Here is a 17,354-nt window from a genome sequence, read left to right as displayed (position 1 = left end):
AAGATATCCACTTTATACTTTGTAGAGTGCAGGTGTACAAATGATTAAGGACTGACTGAAGTGATATCCAATGTTATATGCTGAGCAGACCCACTGAAATCAATGGGCATGTTAGTTAAGTTCATTGATTTCAGTGGGTCTGCTCAAAGTATGACTTAGCTGGATATCACCCTTTGTATGTTTTGCTTTTCAGTCTTAAAATATATTTATTGTCATTACAGATGGTGAGAGCAACAAATAAGAAAAGGCAGCGTTTGACAGAGGTCAAAGGAGAACTACTTAAGTATGTTCTCATCAGTTAAAATTGTTTCATGAAATAACTTGAAATACATTTTAGATTTAAGTTTTAGACATAGTCCAGAACACTTCTTATATTATTAAAGTCTAAAATGCTTTCTTATGATATACCTCTCATAAGCTCATTTGTGTATGCTTTTTTATATTCTGTAGTATTTTGTTTTATCATGAATCATAAATTCCACTTGTTTTTTGCAATTATCAATGTTGACAGAGAATAATTTTATTGTTAGAGCACTGTTCTCTTCTTTGTTAACATGCATTTCTAAACACCGAGAAGCTTCATAAACACAATTTGCGACAACCTGTTTTCAAGGTGTGTTTTTTTTAAAGATGATTCTTCGTAGTCTCTGGAGTCACATGTGGGTTTTGTGCAAAAGCAACATTTTGGAAAATTCCTAGAGCCTCCTCTCAAATGAGTGGAAGCAAGTGTCTTTCTGCCCAGGTCTTTTTCAACTGACAGCTGAGCAGCAGTGTTGGATACATGTTTATTCAGTCAACTCTAAACCGTTTTCCTTAGCTTTTTGCTAGAAGTTTGTTGCCTCAGTAGTTACAACTTACACATATGTTAGTCCTTTGCTGCTGATAATTTGTCACTGAGGCTGTCTCATGGATTTGAACTGTTTCAAGGTGTGTTGCTAACAGACTTTCGCTAGGTAACCAACTAGCCTATGCTGTGCCATCATTAGTCACTATGTTTTAGATCTTAGAGCCAGGAAATCTTTGGGGGAACAATCCTGCAGGATTGCGTCCTCCAGGGAGGCCAGCTTGGTAAACTTCCATTTCTGCATCTACACACATAGCATGAAGGAAGTCAGGTTGCTTACTTTAAACTGATGTTCTTTGAGTGGTCTTCTGTACAGTCACACATCTCTTTCTTGCTGTAGGCTCTTAGAAGCTCATCTTGAGCTAGATGGAAAAGCACTGACGCACACAAATAGAGTGGGCTCTGCACCTTTGAAGGGAAGGACAAGTTCCAGCTCCCATTCTATTGTATTTATTACTTTCTGTTTAATGCACTAAGGTAGCCTCGGGCTGAAGGGCTGTTTAGAAATTCAATCAATCAGTAATCTTTGGCTCAGGAGCTTCTTTAAAACATTGTTCTGTGGAAGTGAAGAACCCATGTGTGACTGAGCAGAAAATCACTTGAATGTTAGCTACATTTAACTACTTTTTAGCCGAACCAAGTAGCTCATCAAGGCACAACCCTTACACATTTGTGTTTTGCAGAACTGAACCACAGCTAAAGAAACTGGAAAGAGAATATGCTGAACTAAAAGGAGAACTATCCACTCTCCGGAATGCAGTTCAGTTGGTGACTGATTTAAAGGATCTTAAACAAAAATATGTCAATGTCAGAAAGGAAAACCCACAAGAAAAAACAGTAGTAAGTATATGTTTAATAGTTTGATGCCATGTGCAGTATTTCATTACTTAGGTAGAGCAATCCTAATTGTTGCTGCTGTTGTTTTGGGCAGCTGGGTGCGTGGGATAATCCATGGCAGAGAAACCACCCCAACCCTGTTGTGCTCATTCTGAAAGGGTTTATTGTGGTGGTAACATTTAACCTCCCCCCTGCCCCAAATTCTGTGCTGCTCCAGCCTTTTCTTTTGTAGTTCCCTCCCATCCAGTGGGAGGGAAAATTTGGTATACCAGCTCCAGGGGTAGTGTATTCAATCATCTCTCAGCAGTCCCAGTGGCATGCCGAGAGAAAGAAGGGGTTTGGATCCAGCAGATCCAAAGGCACCTGATCCACCCTTGGTGCTATTACTTTTTGGGCCTACAAAAGTGACAGTGCCCACCTAGAGGGAGATCCAGTATATCCTATGGCCCCTGGAATGCCCTGCCAGGCTACCACCTGATTTGACAAACCTGCTTCTGAATAGTCCCCAAACTACAGTGAGTGGTTAGTGTTGATCTGGGTACAACTGCATGGGTGAGTGGGGCTGTGACTGGATTATTTCACAAAGTGTTTTAATACTGCCTTTCTTAGAAACATTGTGTCCCCCCCCCCCTGTTTTCTTCTTTCATAGTATGGTGCCTCCAGCCTTCCTGCACTCCTGGTGGAATCACGAAGAATTTTAGGAGCTGAAAGCCACGTTCGCCGTATCAACTCAAAATTACAACAGGTTTTAGATTCACAAACGGAGGACTAGACATATATACATATAATTTACACTTTACTGCCTAACGAATACCCTGCCATATTTTAAATACAACTACACAGCAGAGACCCATTGAAATTAATGAACATTACTAAGTTATGTCAATTTCACTACGTCTAATTGGAGTAAAACACAGTTGAATGCCACCCCACTGACACTTCTAATAGAACTGTAGTTGAAGCAGGAAATTGGAAGATTAATCCTTTTTTGAAGAGATTTTTCTCAAGTGGCTGAACTATTCATACTTTTAGTGTTGCTATCTGAACTCAGCATAAAAAGCAATAAATGCTTTTTTAAATTGCCAGTTAAGTTGGAGGCAAATAGGAAGTAGTGGAATAGGACAGACAACTGAATATAAACAAGATAAACCTTGATAGTTTTTTATGGCAAAGTGACCTCACTGCTTGCTGTCAAGCCCTAAGAACATCTGAACAGCAGCATGTTGGCTACCTGTGGCCCACGGGGTAGTATAATTTACATTAAGCTACTTTGTTTTCTATCACTAACATAATTAAAACATACCAAAGAAAAACATTCTAAAATGAAGCAGGTGGCTTGTCCCCTCTTCTGCCAATCTCACACTCTGTGCGAAACAGTTAATATATGTGTAGTTGGACATGTATGTGAATTACACAAATCACTTTCTACATTATAATTTTATTAATTTGACTATTTAGCTGTACTAATCCATTTCTAGAATTAAGAGAGAGCATATTTCAGTAACTGGCATCTTGGTGGTTGCTAAGTTGTTTCAGCCCTGTAAGGGGTACTAATGTTTTTTGGTGTTTGAACTCTTGGGACTAGCTAGCTGAAACCATGATTTCTCAAGTAAAAGCACATTGCTGGCTAGCTTGTCTGGCTATTGCCAACATAACTACCCTAGTGAATGCTTTTTATTCAGCCATACCTAATTTATTAAAGTAGAGTTACTTTTTTGTTTCATCTCCTTTGTGTTTTCTTGAAACCTCTATTAGGAGTTCATCAGGTATTTCATCTGTACTCCAAGGCTGAAATGTTTCAGCAGCTTCAGCTAGTTCTATATCCTCAGCAGCTTCCAAAAAGCAGATGTCATTTTCATTATCTCCTGTGATACTTGAGCTTTTCTTGGTGTTCAGCTCTCTATTTTCATGTGTTGTCGTTAAAGATTTTCTTTCTGTAAGGTTGTGGTGTGTGTTTGCTTTTTCCTCAATATTTCCATTTTCATCCATTATATACACATATTCTTCATCCTTTTAAAGTAAACAAGTGATTTCAAAAGAAATAGTTATTTGAGGATTATAACTTTTAACCAGGTTTTAAAATATTTATATATTTCATACAACCAGATACAAGTTTTTTATTGATTACTTGCCTTCTAAACCATTGTCTTAAGGCAGTTTACAAATAATTAAAAACAGTTAAGCATGAAAAACAAAAAATGAATTTAAAACATTGTTTTCAGAAAGTGCAGACAGTGGGTGCCTGTTGTATTGTGAAAGAAATGTTATTCCAAAGAACAGGGCCCCACTAACAACTCTGCTCCGAATTATTGTGGAATGGGCTTCTGAGATCTCTGAAACTTGCAGGAAAAACTCTCCCTCAGATGGCAGCAATCTACTGGGTGAATCTAAGGGACAGGGCAGTCTCACAAGTAACCTGGTCCTGAGCTGTTATAGGGCCTTAAGTCATGCACCAATCAAAGTTGGTGATTTTTATAAATTCAGTAGAGCACCATGTGCTCCAATGAGTATTCATATACAGTAGCTGCAAACACTCTTAAACTACTGCCTGGCTTTGGTGTTTTGAGGCATAAGCCAATAACTGTCTGCAGCTGCCCAACATAATATATCATGGCTGTTGAAGACGTTTTCCTTCAGTAGGAAAGAGCTAAGCCTCAGTGGGAGACTTTCTAACAAGTTGGTCTTTTAAAGATCCTGAATGCACAAAGCTAAGAGGCCACACATGCAAGTTCACTTGCAAATTAGTTACCAGATAGAAATTTCACATCATCTAACATCATCACTATTATTCACTTGAGATGTTTCACATTCAACTTGAGTGTTCACAGATTAAATGATGTCACATATGTGCAGCAGCTCAGAGGCCTACTTTTTGTTAAGATAAGTTAATCTGTATGTTCAAAAGTTGTCATGAAGAGGTGGTTGCCACCAGTGCTTTTTTCCTGGGGGGAGCAGGTGTACGCATACCCCTAAACATTTTGTGAATCTAAGTTTGGCCTCATGGAGGGGCATTATTTCAATATGAGTAGGAAAATGAAAGTACCTCTTAACATTTTTTTAGAAAAAAGCCACCAATTCAAGTGGAAAGGGTGCTATTCCACATGGTCAAAGAGCTGTAGTGTAGCTCAGATATATTTTCAAAGTGGTAGATGAAAAGCTAGGAATTCCTTTATTAGGAGGTTAATAGGGGGCACTCTTGCGATTTCTGTCCCAGCAACATGACCCTATATTGCACATTTAGTCATCTGTTATTGCGGGTAAGAAAAAAGTTAAGACACACAACTCTGCTCAGACTTTACTAATTAGACAACAATATTTTTGCACCATACAGTGGTACCTTTGTTTAAGAGCAGCTTGGTTTTTTAACAACTTGGATTAAGAATGCTGCAAACCCGGAAGTAGGTGTTTTGGTTTGTGAACTTTGCCTTGGAAGCAGAACATGTTCCGCTTCCTGTTGAGTGTGTTCCATTTGTAAATTGAGTCCCCCGCTGCTATGGGAAAGCACAACTTGGTTTAAGAATGCTTTGGTTTAAGAACTGACTTCCAGAACGGATTAAGTTCGTAAACCAAGGTACCACTGTACTTTCTAACCTAGCTCATATAGAGCAGGAGCATTCTACTTGCATTTTCATTAACAATACTTCTGCCAAAATAACACATGGAGAAGGTCTTATTACGAAGTTCTGGTTTCAGTGGGATGTGGTTTCTAGCTGTTGCACAACTGTGCAGACTAAAGGAATTCACAGATCAGGGATGGGCTTGCATGACTTTAATGAGAGAAACACAAGCAGTACTACAGTATTCACAACCCCCTGCACAACTTTAATAATGCAAGCCTATGACAACATCAAGACTGTGCTAATGAAATATTGGTTTTATTTTAAAAAAGTAGGCATGGAATTTTTTTCCCTCTAACGTTTGCTCATTTTTCATCTACGCAACTCATTTTCTAAATTGTTTGCTACAGAAATAGGTCTTGCCAGGATATAACCAAAACATTTCAATATTGCACTGTGAGGAAAGCATACCTCTTTGAAAAGAAATGGGAGGCATACCTCAGCTGGTAGTGGAAAACCTGTTAAATACAAAGAGAGTTTATATTGAATTATAACCATTTAACATTAGAAGCTGTAATATTGTAGGTAATACAAAAAAGTACTCACATTCTGACTTGAAGTTTTCTGCTCTGCAAACAGGGTCATGGCATTTTTGATACCAATTCTCACTTTTCAAATCTATTACAATCCTTGAAATAATAGATTTAATAGTTTATGTAAGTTTCAGTCAATGAGAGTGATCTTAATTGCTTTATTTTATAGCCTTGCTACAGATAAATGCTTTGCAGAAAAGGTAATCCTAGTTTTATTAACCTATTGAACAAATTATTTTTAGGAAAATACCAAAGTATACATACATTATATTGTTACTTTTGTGAGCTCTGCCAATATTCATGCAACAGCGATACTTGGAGATGTCATATACAAGAAGTTGCTCAAGAGAAAAATAGTTCCATCTTCTTATCCCTGAAAAAAAGAGATGTTCCACTTTGTAAACAACTTCATTATCTTTAGAAATACCACCTCTGCTTGGCCCAAAAATATTCCTTACCTCCTTGAACATTATCTTTATTGACCAAAGAGAGAACGAAGTTATCAATTTCTGGATAAGGTGAGCACTGATATCCTCCTATGGGGTCTATAAAAAAATTTACAAATGTTAATTACTTATTCTTCCATAGCACACACTAAGAAATAAAATATGAACACTGTTAGGAACAGAATTGGGACCTCATTGCCATGGTAAAAAAAAGCAAAAAGCTCCATACCAAAACCATTTCTAGCTTGCCTGACATAGTACACAAGCAATCATTGACAGATGATGCTAGAACTTGGCCAGGCAGGAGCAGGGCATAACAGAAACATAGCCACTGTTGCATCCACGTCGCTTATGTCAGTTGAGGCAGCAGGCAAAAACCTGTTTGAGGCTACAGCATTCTAGCGTTGGCATAGCAATGGCCACCCACTCCTGGTTTGGGCTTTCAGCAGGCTACTGCCAGAGGCTGGAATAATGCTAGCATCACTCCACCAGCTGAGTCCAGTGGAGCTGCTCTGGGCTGGATAGAATAATGCAGCCACCAGCTTCGCATATTAGAGGAATGGAGCCTGAAATGGTATGAACTTCACCTAAGAAAGCTGAATTCCGAGTCTCCTTTCCTCAAGTCTGCACTGAGAAAGTAATAAAATCTAACATGCTTTTCATATCTAGCCTAGTCATCAGCAGCAGTACAAATTAATCCTGCTTCACATTCCTCCATTTTTAAAATTTCTAATAACGTAACACTTCTGAAAATTTTTGGATTACCTTTTGTTTTTTGTGTGTAATACACTGCAATGACCACTGACAAAGAGCGGTTTAATCAAATACTTGTCAGCAGCTTACAAAATTTTTGTAGATATTTGAAGTATTTACTATGCATAATAAGGTTTCAGGATAAACTTCTTCAGGAGCACAGCTAGACATAAATTTCACAATTCAGACATACTCATTTTCACAGCCACATGATGAAATAAAAACATTTTGAAATTTTAAATGCCATAGCATCATTTCCATAACATGAATTAAAATTTATTTTAACACAATTACCCAGACGGCCATTAGAAACACTGCCGTCTAAATCCGTAGATTTTTCTTTTGTCTCCTTTGGGTTGTCACAAGACAAAATTTTTAAACTGTCTGAATATCTGAGAAGAAACACAGGAGGAAGAATCTTAATACTTGCAGGATACAAGCATATTTTCCATAGCCACACTTTAAACCATGTTTTTTAAAAAAGCTCATTATTTTCACTTACTTGGCTATATCAGTGCTTGGAGAAGCAATCACAAATCATGGATAAAATGACAGACATAGAAAAAAGAAACAGGACAACAGCAAAAATTCTGCTTTATACCAACCACCTTCCAAGATTTATAGCCAGATGAGAGGGCAGCTCTTCAAGCCAAGAGGCTTAAACACCTCAATCTATCATGACTCTACAAGGCAACGTTGCTCCAAATTCTCCAGGATTCCAAGCAGAGGGGGACTAGCATACATAATAATCAGTCATTGCCATTGCAAGTGAAATAATGAACATCCTCAATAATCACTAAAAAGTACTAGGGGAAATTAACATTTCAATAAAGTGATATTGTTACCTTACATTACAGATCAAAGAGGAAAGGAAATACTGCTCTTCTATACAAGAATTCTTTACTGGTTCAGGAACAAATCTGTTATCTTCAGCAATGTCCAAAACAACAGAGTTTCCTGCTTTTGATGACTTGTATAATCGGAAGTTTCTGTTCTTTGTATATACTCCTAGAGAAAAAAGGTTATTGGCTGTATCTACAATTGCTTATGCTTTTTGGAATCAACAAAGCAATTCAACATTTAAATGTGTTTAAGGCCACCAATTTCAATCCATAAACTCTCTTGGAATGCCACTCTTAATTTATCACTGAATACCTTTTTAACAACAGATGGGATCTCACTAACAGGGTGTTTTTTTTGGATGTTTTTGTATCTCAAATAAGATTTCCAACATATGAGGGGATTAGAATGTAGAGTCCTGACAATACTTGTTTGTGGTGTCAGATGAAGTATGCTTGAAAATACGCAGACACCCTGAGCCAGAAAACACTTATCAAGAGAAGGTAGACTTTATGCAGCAAATGTTGGCCCATGGTCCCTGAACATCACATGTATAAATAAAGAATGACTGTGTTCTTCTTGCATCCTCCCTCCCCATATGCAAAGTCCCTGACAGCTGTTCCTCATCTTCTCTTTTGGCACTCTTCACATGGGCGGAGAATTGCGCATACCCAGTCATACATACGACAGGACCAGATCAGGCCCACCATTTTTAGTATCAGTGTTAATCAGCACACACTGGACAAATTCACAATGAGTAATTTTGAAATTATCTCCGTACTGAAATAACCTAGTGGCAAAAAGCTTCTTAAAGCATTACCCATCTACCCTATGCTGTCAACCTTGAAATACATACAAGGGCTACAGCAGGGGTCAACATGGCGCCATCCTTTCATTGCCTGAGTACAGCATCTATCATCCCCATCCACTAGCTATACTGGCTGGGGCTCCTGGAAGTTGTAGCCTGACAATACCTAAAGGGCCCCCCAGCTACAGCAGATTTTCAGATATACCTGCCAGATCTCTTGTTAAGGCAGAAATAAAATGTTCCCAGGTTCTTCACATATGCAAAAATATTACCACAGAGTTGTGTATTAAATGTGCATTTATATTTACCAAGATCTACGAACAACTGCTTTTCTCCGTGTTTACCATTCACTATTAGAAAAGAAAGATCTGGATTTTCTTTCAATTGAGATGCACTATTTCCCGAAGAATTGTTTGCACTAAGTTGCCTACTATGAGACACATCCTTGGTGACAGTCTGGTTTTCAACAGAGCTGGGCAAATCAGTGGCAGCTTTGCAACTCTGAGAACGAGAGACCACCTGTTTCTCTGGAACCATTACGTCTCTTTTCCTAGTTAAAAGAAAAGCAGGTTGCAAAATTTTTCTTAAAAAGTTACCTAAAAAACAGAATGGGGAAATTTGAGAGATCAACAATAGGAAAGTTAAACAATCTAAGAATCAATATGCAATTGCTTGCCTAATAGGAAACAGTGAATCTTTATAAATTGGGGGGAGGGGGGAGCCAAAACATCAGGCACTGTACAAATTCCTTTTTCCAAGATTTTACTAACAGCTTATCCAGTTAGCTTCTCATGCTCCTGATCTGGTGGTTAGAACACAAACAAAAGCATAGAAAGAACCCTATGACATTAGCTGGCATGCTGCAGGAGGCTAGCAATACACAACCCACACCAAACCAGCCATGAGGGCAAGGGTACCAGTGCAGACTGGAATAACTTGCACAGTGAACCTCTGTAAGCTGGAAGTACTGAGTCAGTGTGTTACTATTATTTACACTCTTTGTTCAAGGAGCTCAAGTTGGTTCTTCCAGAACATTTTATCCTCTTAACGATCCCCTGAGGTTCGTTAGAGATGTTGTTGTTTGGTCGTTTAGCCGTGTCCGACTCTTTGTGACCCCATGGACCAGAGCACGCCAGGCACTCCTGTCTTCCACTGCCTCCTGCAGTTTGGTCAAACTCATGCTGGTAGCATCGAGAACACTGTTCAACCATCTCGTCCTCTGTCGTCCCCTTCTCCTTGTGCCCTCCATCTTGCCCAACATCTAGACAGAGATAGCCTGGCCCAAGTTCAGTCAACTTCATGGCTGAGTGAGGATTTGAATCTGTCTTCCTGCTCCTAGTCAGACACTTTAACCAATGAAGCATGTGAGCCGCACTTGCCAACTGACTGTATATACAGCCCAACTTGTTAGATATATATAAAAAATGATGATAATATATATTCATATCCACTACTTTAAAATGGTTGCAAATCCATTTTGCATGCATTTGAAATAAATTGTGCTTACCTATATGAATATTATTCTTAAATGCAGCATTGTGGAGCAAAAATATTAAGTGGCAACTAAATTTTTCTTTGGTGCTGGAATCCAGATTCAAAACATCTTCAACAGAACATTTTATTCCATAGTGTTCATCAATTTTTTTACAAATGAACTGAAAGACACAGTGAAATTCTCCCTTTATCATTTTGTCCCCTATTAATTGTTAAACTTGTTAATGGCTTATTACCCAATAAGTATCCACACTGCTTACAACATATTTTAAACATTGCCATAAGTAAAAACATAAGATAATATAAACATATTTAAAAGATCTGATATGCAAAATTAACCGCACAAAAAATGGCTTCATTTCATAGCTTTTAGAAAAACTTAACACAGAAAATTTCAAATACAGCAAAATACAAGTATGTATCTTTATGACTAAGATTTAACTTGGTATATGACTTTAAGCTCATTGACTCCACTGAAATTGGGCATTCTTAAGCCACAATACTTTGTGCTCTCTCTGTTACAGATTGGTTTGCTGCAGCTGTGCTGGTTAAACATAGCGAATGCTTTCATATGATCCTACCGAAACCAAGCCATTTTCCCTCAGTCATGAAATTATTTTTCCTTCATACTACTTCCCAGGGGCTGTGCCCCTGCTCACTCAACTCGCCAAGCCCTGCCATTCCCCTCTGTGTTACTACCCTAGGGCACTCCCATATTCAAGTCTCTTCGTCTCTCCTACAGTCGCACTGTTCCGGAAGTCCGTTTGACTTCCAAAATGTTCGGAAACCAAAGCGCGGCTTCCAAATGGCTGCAGGAAGGCCCATTGGACATTTGGCTTCCAAAAATAGTTTGCAAACTGGAACACTCACTTCCGGGTTTGTGGCGTTCAGGAGTCAAAATGTTCGAGAACTAAACTGTTTGAAAACCAAGGTACGACTGTACTCTGTAACAATATCCTAGTGCAGTAACAGTATTTAAAAATATAGATATTTTATGTTTTCATTGATTACACAGTTGAGGAAAAGCCAAATAAATAGTCCTATCCAAGACATCTGGTAGAAAAAGCCCACCTCCAACTTAGGGGTACTTACTTCTATATGTTGGTCATGGTGAGAGAGACAGTGGTCAGTTTACACTTTAAGCCACAGCCCTTTCTATTTCATGGAATGCAGCTCAGGAGAAACCCCTGGGCTTTGGGAGCGAGTTTGCAAGGGGTACAGCAAGCAGGTGAGTGGGAGCCGAAAAGTCCCTGGGCATATGTAGTACATTACACATAGCCCTTTGATTGTTGGCCAGTCCATTTCAGATGGACTGATAGTCCCTTATACTGTGGCCAAAAAAATGCCTTTTTGATCAAGCGACACTTCAAATGTTTTAGGCCTCATCTCCAGTCCTTCCTCTTTTACACAGCGCATGGGAAATCAACCACACTGTCCCTCTTCACACAGCCTCAGAAAGACTCAGACTTTCCACCTCTGTCAAAAGGGCACATCTTATGACTACGTACTGAAACAGAGACAGCTGCTATTTTCCCCAGTGTGCTCCAACTTTCATACCATCCACTAAACTTCTTTTTTGAAACTTTAAGACGAGGGACTCTTCTTTGGTAAAATAAAAGTATTATATGTTACTTGAAATTTCAAAGTACCAACATCAAAGTCTGCTCACACTATATTTTCTCACAATTGATACTACTACTTCTCAAGTGCTTAAAATTAGATATAAAGGTCATGACATGTCTTGCCCAATATCTTGCAGGATTAGATTTTAAACTAACAGATGATGGTGTAGCATTTGTTTGAATCACCAAAGAACAAGATTCTACTGCCTCCCTTGGTGGCTTATTTCATTGTTAAAATTCCATTATACCGAGCATATTCCCCGAATATTTTGCCTAAATCTATATTCCTTATTACTTTAATATTACCTCTATCAAGTCTGCTACCATCTGTTTCCCATCAGCTTCTTGATTGGCTGTTATGTAGAATTCCAAATCAAAGTAAAGTTTGCAAACAGCTTCTTCTGGAATAACCTCATAACAATGCATAAGGCTTGTTTCATTATATGTTCTAGATTAAAGGGAGAATCACAATAATTTATATTCATTGCAATTACAATTATCAGATTACACCAAATACTCCAAATTATTTTAAATAAAATTGTAGTTACTTTACATTGCTATTGCTTTGAATGCAGGAGATAACCTCTGTGAAATGCAAATGGAACCTTCTGAAAGGCCAAACAGAAAAGAACCCTTATTGTCTGGAAAAACCCATAGCAGCCTATTGATGAACACAGCTGTTTATCATCAAATTTGGAATAAGGAACTCTAAACTATAAAGAAATATATAGTTTGGGAACACTTTGAGTTATCACCTGCTCCAAAAATATGTCCCAGTTCTTTATGTGTAGTTTTATAGAAAGCCACTACACTGTTGAAGAACACAAAAGCGCAAAGATGTGCTGGCTGAGTAAAGCTGTCTAACTGTTGCAACGAGCTTATACCAGAAGTGAACTAATGTGGCAACAGATGTCAGGCGCTACACCAGCACTCAAGTTGATGAGTGAGGTCAAAGGTGCAAAAGATGCACCCACATAGTATTATTTTTTAGTTTCCTTTTTGGAAGAAAAAGAAAATATACCCTTAATCTAATAAAAAGTTGAATGTTCTGTCACACTGGGGGAAAACCACAAATGAATATACAGTGGTACCTTGGTTCTTGAACGTAATTCGTTCCAGAAGTCCATTCGACTTCTGAAACGTTTGAAAAACAAGGTGCGGCTTCCAATTGGCCAGGCACCCCGGAAACAATAGCCAACAACCGCATTGGACGTTTGGCTTCCAAAAAACGTTCGAAAACCGGAAGACTTACTTCCAGGTGCCGAAATGTTCAAGTACCAAGGCATTCGAGAACCAAGGTTCGACTGCATAGGCTTGGTTCCAGGAGCATCCCAAGCAGAATTCCACTCAGGAGGTGCTCTAGTCAGCAAAGGAAGGAAAGCAGACTATTACAGAATCCCATTTCCCCTTCCAATCCTTAGTGCTCTCCAAAAATCTGCTTCACATGATTGAGGGACCTACTGGAACACTGTGAAAAGTGATGCTAGGGGCTTCTGGGGAACTCAGCAAAAGTTCTCCCTCACCTTGTCTTCTCTCAGTGTGATCCCACTGCTGGATCAAAGGTATAAGGTAGGAGCCCTTCCATCTCCCAAAGGCAAAGTCTGGATTCAACTTCTAAATTGCAATGGCTGCAACCTTACACACATCTACATGGGGGTAAGTGCCATTTAACACAGGGGAACTTATTCAAAGTAAACACACAAAGGTTTGGGTTACATCAATATAGGAACATAAATCGTTCTGAGTACAGTATTTGTTTTTCAGATACTTGCCTATAATAAAACCAAAGCTCTGTGTATGTTGTCACAAGATAAATCCTTTGCTTGTTTTCTGCATTCTTTTCCAAAGCAAATACATGAACATCCTTTAAAAATTAAAAAAAAAACCTCAATCAACAAATCATACTACCCAAAGCCAAGTCATTTCTCAATTATAAATGTGCTATAACAAAAACTTAACATGTGCAAGGCATATTGCTGGCAAAGCCACATTCTAATCATTAACCATCATACCTGTTTACAAGTTTTGGCAAAGTTAAATGCTTGAGTTTGCCGATGAAATAGCTTCCAAACTGGGGTCGCTTGCCATGGTTTGGACAACTGCGGTTTGTAACGTGGACAGAGAGGCCGTCGTTTATACGAAGATGCCAGCTCCTCAATATCCTTTAGCCTTTCTTCCCATTTTCTCTTTGTCTGTTCTAAAGCAATCAAAATATCAAGTTTGTATTCAACCAAGAGTTCCATTTATAAATAACAAGTGAAGCTCATGATCATTTTCAGATAGTTATTATACAATATAGCCCAGAAGTTGGATGCAGGATCGACTCTTACTGTCTTCTTGACAACCAGAGATAAAATTGTGGCATTGGTAAATGGGTGGTGCAAATAAGCAAAGAAGCATGCAAGTACAGACTTAACCACTTCCAGAATCAATTGAAACCATTGACCAGTAAGACAAGGTGCTTGCTTATTTTGAAGCTTCAGCTTATCCTGTATCTTAAGAGACACTTGGGAAGTACATAGATAGATATTTCACAGGCTAACTGGGTTGGTGGACATGCAAACGATATGTCTAGCATCAGCAGTACATTCAACAGAGGACACAACCCACTTCTTACAATTTATTTAGCAACTGGGTATTGATATTATTAGAAAGCTCAAACAAACTGGGAAAGGTGCACATAGACCACAATTTCCATGTTAATATATACATTAAACAGGGATTCAGTCCTTTGCTGGTTGCTGCTCATGTATAAGACAGAAAGCTGGAGTACATAAACATGCACTTCTTAAAAATAGGGCTGCACTTGACTCACCACTCTTAACACTAAATTGTTCAAAGTACCTATTTTAATGTCAAGTCATTACATCCTTCAGCAAGCATGTTATGTTCCACCAGAAAATCAGCTCCAAAGGTGGAAGTATTAATACACAATGATCATGAAACAGGACATTAGTCCAGTGATGCAAGCAAATATGTCTGTGTATACATATGGATCATGCCATTCTCAACATATATTCAGTCCAGTATCCTATGTTCTCAATCTGCATTTCCCACCTTATATTTCAGAATATGCACATATTTTTATTGGGTTGGATTCAAAGAATTTGGACCCAGCAGCTCTTCCACAAACAGAAGGGTCTTTTGCTGATTTCCTCTACTTGCAGCCCTAAAATCCTGTCCCAGAAAGTCCTCCAACCCTCTGAAGCAGATTTTTAAGAGGCACAGGAAAAATGAGGCACCAAGACCACCTAATTCCATGCTATGTCTCCTCACAGAATTCTGGAACGAACCACTAGTGTCAACTGAATCAAATAAATTATTCTGCATCAGCAGTGATTTTATCTGCAATAAGTTTTAATCATGCTTAATACTGCAAAGTTTAATGTAAATATTTTCAGAACTTGGAATAGTGGACTTACTGGTGCTCATGATACCTTTCTTGCCAAGAAGTAATCAGTCTTTATCCTACTTTGAGACAGCAAACACACTGAGGGGGAAATACCTGTAAAAACGTAGACTATTAATATGTTGAATATGAGAAGTGGTTAATTTCCTTCATAAGTGTAAATCACCCCGTGGTTGAGCTAACTGCAGCTGCAAAACAGCCAAGCGAGTTGCTATGGTAAAGACCCAGTGCTCCAACTATATCTGTGATTAACACATGTCAGCTCAGTAGTAGAGTCTGTTAGCTGTCCAGTGCTACGTTCTGAATTGCTGGACTTATTGAGCAATGGAGATACTTTGTATTTGTATAGTACACATTTGTATAGTGCACATATAGTACATTGTACACATACGCTGTGTACTGGGGCCCAAAATCCACTTGGCACCCAGACCAAATGCAAAGAAAATGCAAATAGGCCTCCCCACACACACGCGCGCGCACACACACACACACACACACACACACACAGGGTTGCAGGTTCCTATAAGCCAGATCTTTCCAAACTTTTCATGTTGGTGACACTCTGTTTAGACATGCATCATTTCGCAACACAGTAGTTCAGTTTCGCATCATTTCGTGTCAGGGCTGCTTCCAGATCCCAGCTCACAGAGGATCACGCTAGCCAGCGTTCACTTTATAAATGTCTTTATTGAGTTACAGTTTCCAATTCCAAGCTGCAGCGTGCCGCCCTACGTCTTATAAGCTAGACCGGCGAAGCTCCGTCTGAGTCCCCGCCTCCTGTACACCAACTTAATACCCTAGCCTTACTCCACCTTTTCCGCCTGACCGTTCTTCTCTGGGTCCCTCTGCCCCCCCGTGGTCTCTTCCTTCCGGGACTCTTCTGACGCTGACCCCCCGGCCCCTTCTGTCTCCTTGCGGCGGGCTTTAGGACCTGGCTCCCTTTCCGGGCTGCTTACTGTGCCGCCTTCCTGTGCATTTGAACTTGGCGCGCGCGCCCAACCTTCCACTTTCCGCTTAACCATTTCTTCGCTCTCCGATGGAGGTGTGGCCACTCCTGACTCATGCCCTCCCCCCTGCGGCGAGCCGCCGGCTCCCGATGCCTGGCGCCCTTCCTCCCCACTGCGCTCTGTTGGGGACGTTGGCCCCGATTTCCAACTGCTGCTCTCTGAACCCCCTTTTGTCCCTTCTTCCTGGGGTGTCCCCCTAAGCTCCCCCCTTGCTCTGGTCACTGGCGCTCCTTTCTGTGAATCTTCCGATTCACTGGAAAGACTCGGAGATCTCGGGTCGTCGTCATCGCTCATCTTTCCTTCGGACTCCTCCCCCTCGCTCTCTGTTTCCTCCCTTGCCCTCGCCTCTGCTCCTGAACCCCTGACATTTCGCGACACAGTAATTCAGTTTTACTAGCAAACCAGAGATTAAACTAACCCCTTTCCAGCCCCGGGAGGAGCATGCGGAGCGTTCGCACAACACACTGCAGCCGACACACTAATGCATGGGTAGGCAACCTAAGGCCTGGGGGCTGTATCTGGCCCAATTGCCTTCTAAATCCAGCCCACAGACGGTCCGGGAATCAGTGTGGTTTTACATGAGTGCAATGCAGTGGCGTAGCGTGGGGGGTGCAGGGGGGGCCGGCCGCACCGGGCGCAACATCTGGGGGTTAGGGTTAGGGGGCGCAAATCCACGGGTTAGGGGGCGCAAATTACTTGCCTTGCCCCGGGTGCTGACAACCCACGCTACGCCACTGGTGGAATGTGTCCTTTTATTTAAAATACATCTCTGGGTTATTTGTGGGGCCTGCCTGGTGTTTTTACATACCTACTAATAGGTTTCTAAAGCCATTTGCACATAACAAAATATGTATTACTGTATATCAAAGTAATTGTTGAACTGAAATACAGTTAAGAAGTATATTAATAGTGAAAGGGGGGGCAAGAGAGTGGGGCCCTAAGCTATAGCTTGTTTAGCTTATACGTCAATCCGGCACTGGTGTGGGGTGAAGCGCATCGCAGCTGCCCCCCTACCTACCTCTAGGAAGAGAGCGCGGAGAGGAGAGGAGCTGCAGCCCCGCAGCCGCTTCCGAAGAGGAGTGGCTTTGCGCGCGCAAAAGAGGGAGCCGACGGGCGGTTTCCCGCGCTTTCCATTGGACAAACT

General features: G+C 40.2%; 2 protein-coding genes across 4 annotated transcripts in view; one reads left to right on the top strand and one right to left on the bottom strand.

The window, feature by feature from the left end:
• CENPU (centromere protein U) overlaps nucleotides 1–3,404 on the top strand; it is a 24,338-nt gene extending 20,934 nt beyond the window's left edge. For both annotated transcript variants that reach the window (XM_082237895.1, XM_082237894.1), the window contains 3 exons: nucleotides 222–283; nucleotides 1,528–1,684; nucleotides 2,331–3,404. In XM_082237895.1, coding sequence (XP_082094021.1) covers nucleotides 222–283; nucleotides 1,528–1,684; nucleotides 2,331–2,453 — 342 coding nt within the window. In that variant the 3' untranslated portion in view covers nucleotides 2,454–3,404. The remainder of the gene's footprint in view (nucleotides 1–221; nucleotides 284–1,527; nucleotides 1,685–2,330) is intronic.
• On the bottom strand, nucleotides 3,373–17,354 carry PRIMPOL (primase and DNA directed polymerase). 2 transcript variants are annotated; one of them, XM_082237912.1, is made up of 14 exons: nucleotides 17,229–17,354; nucleotides 15,217–15,299; nucleotides 13,807–13,991; nucleotides 13,567–13,658; nucleotides 12,101–12,242; nucleotides 10,186–10,333; nucleotides 8,987–9,274; nucleotides 7,876–8,038; nucleotides 7,325–7,422; nucleotides 6,290–6,376; nucleotides 6,096–6,204; nucleotides 5,845–5,927; nucleotides 5,710–5,756; nucleotides 3,373–3,691 (listed from the first exon to the last, which is right to left on the bottom strand). In XM_082237912.1, exons 2-14 carry the CDS (start codon nucleotides 15,224–15,226, stop codon nucleotides 3,389–3,391), a joined length of 1,755 nt encoding a protein of 584 aa, XP_082094038.1. In that variant the 5' UTR covers nucleotides 15,227–15,299; nucleotides 17,229–17,354; the 3' UTR covers nucleotides 3,373–3,388. The 2 variants fall into 2 exon arrangements, with proteins under 2 accessions (XP_082094038.1, XP_082094039.1); XM_082237913.1 differs by lacking the exons at nucleotides 13,567–13,658; nucleotides 13,807–13,991; nucleotides 15,217–15,299; nucleotides 17,229–17,354 and adding an exon at nucleotides 13,047–13,312.

Source organism: Podarcis vaucheri, assembly GCF_965113315.1.
Source record: "Podarcis vaucheri genome assembly, chromosome: 9".
In the NCBI taxonomy this organism is placed as follows: Eukaryota; Metazoa; Chordata; class Lepidosauria; order Squamata; family Lacertidae; genus Podarcis; species Podarcis vaucheri.
This window is presented reverse-complemented; position numbering and strand designations above follow the sequence as displayed.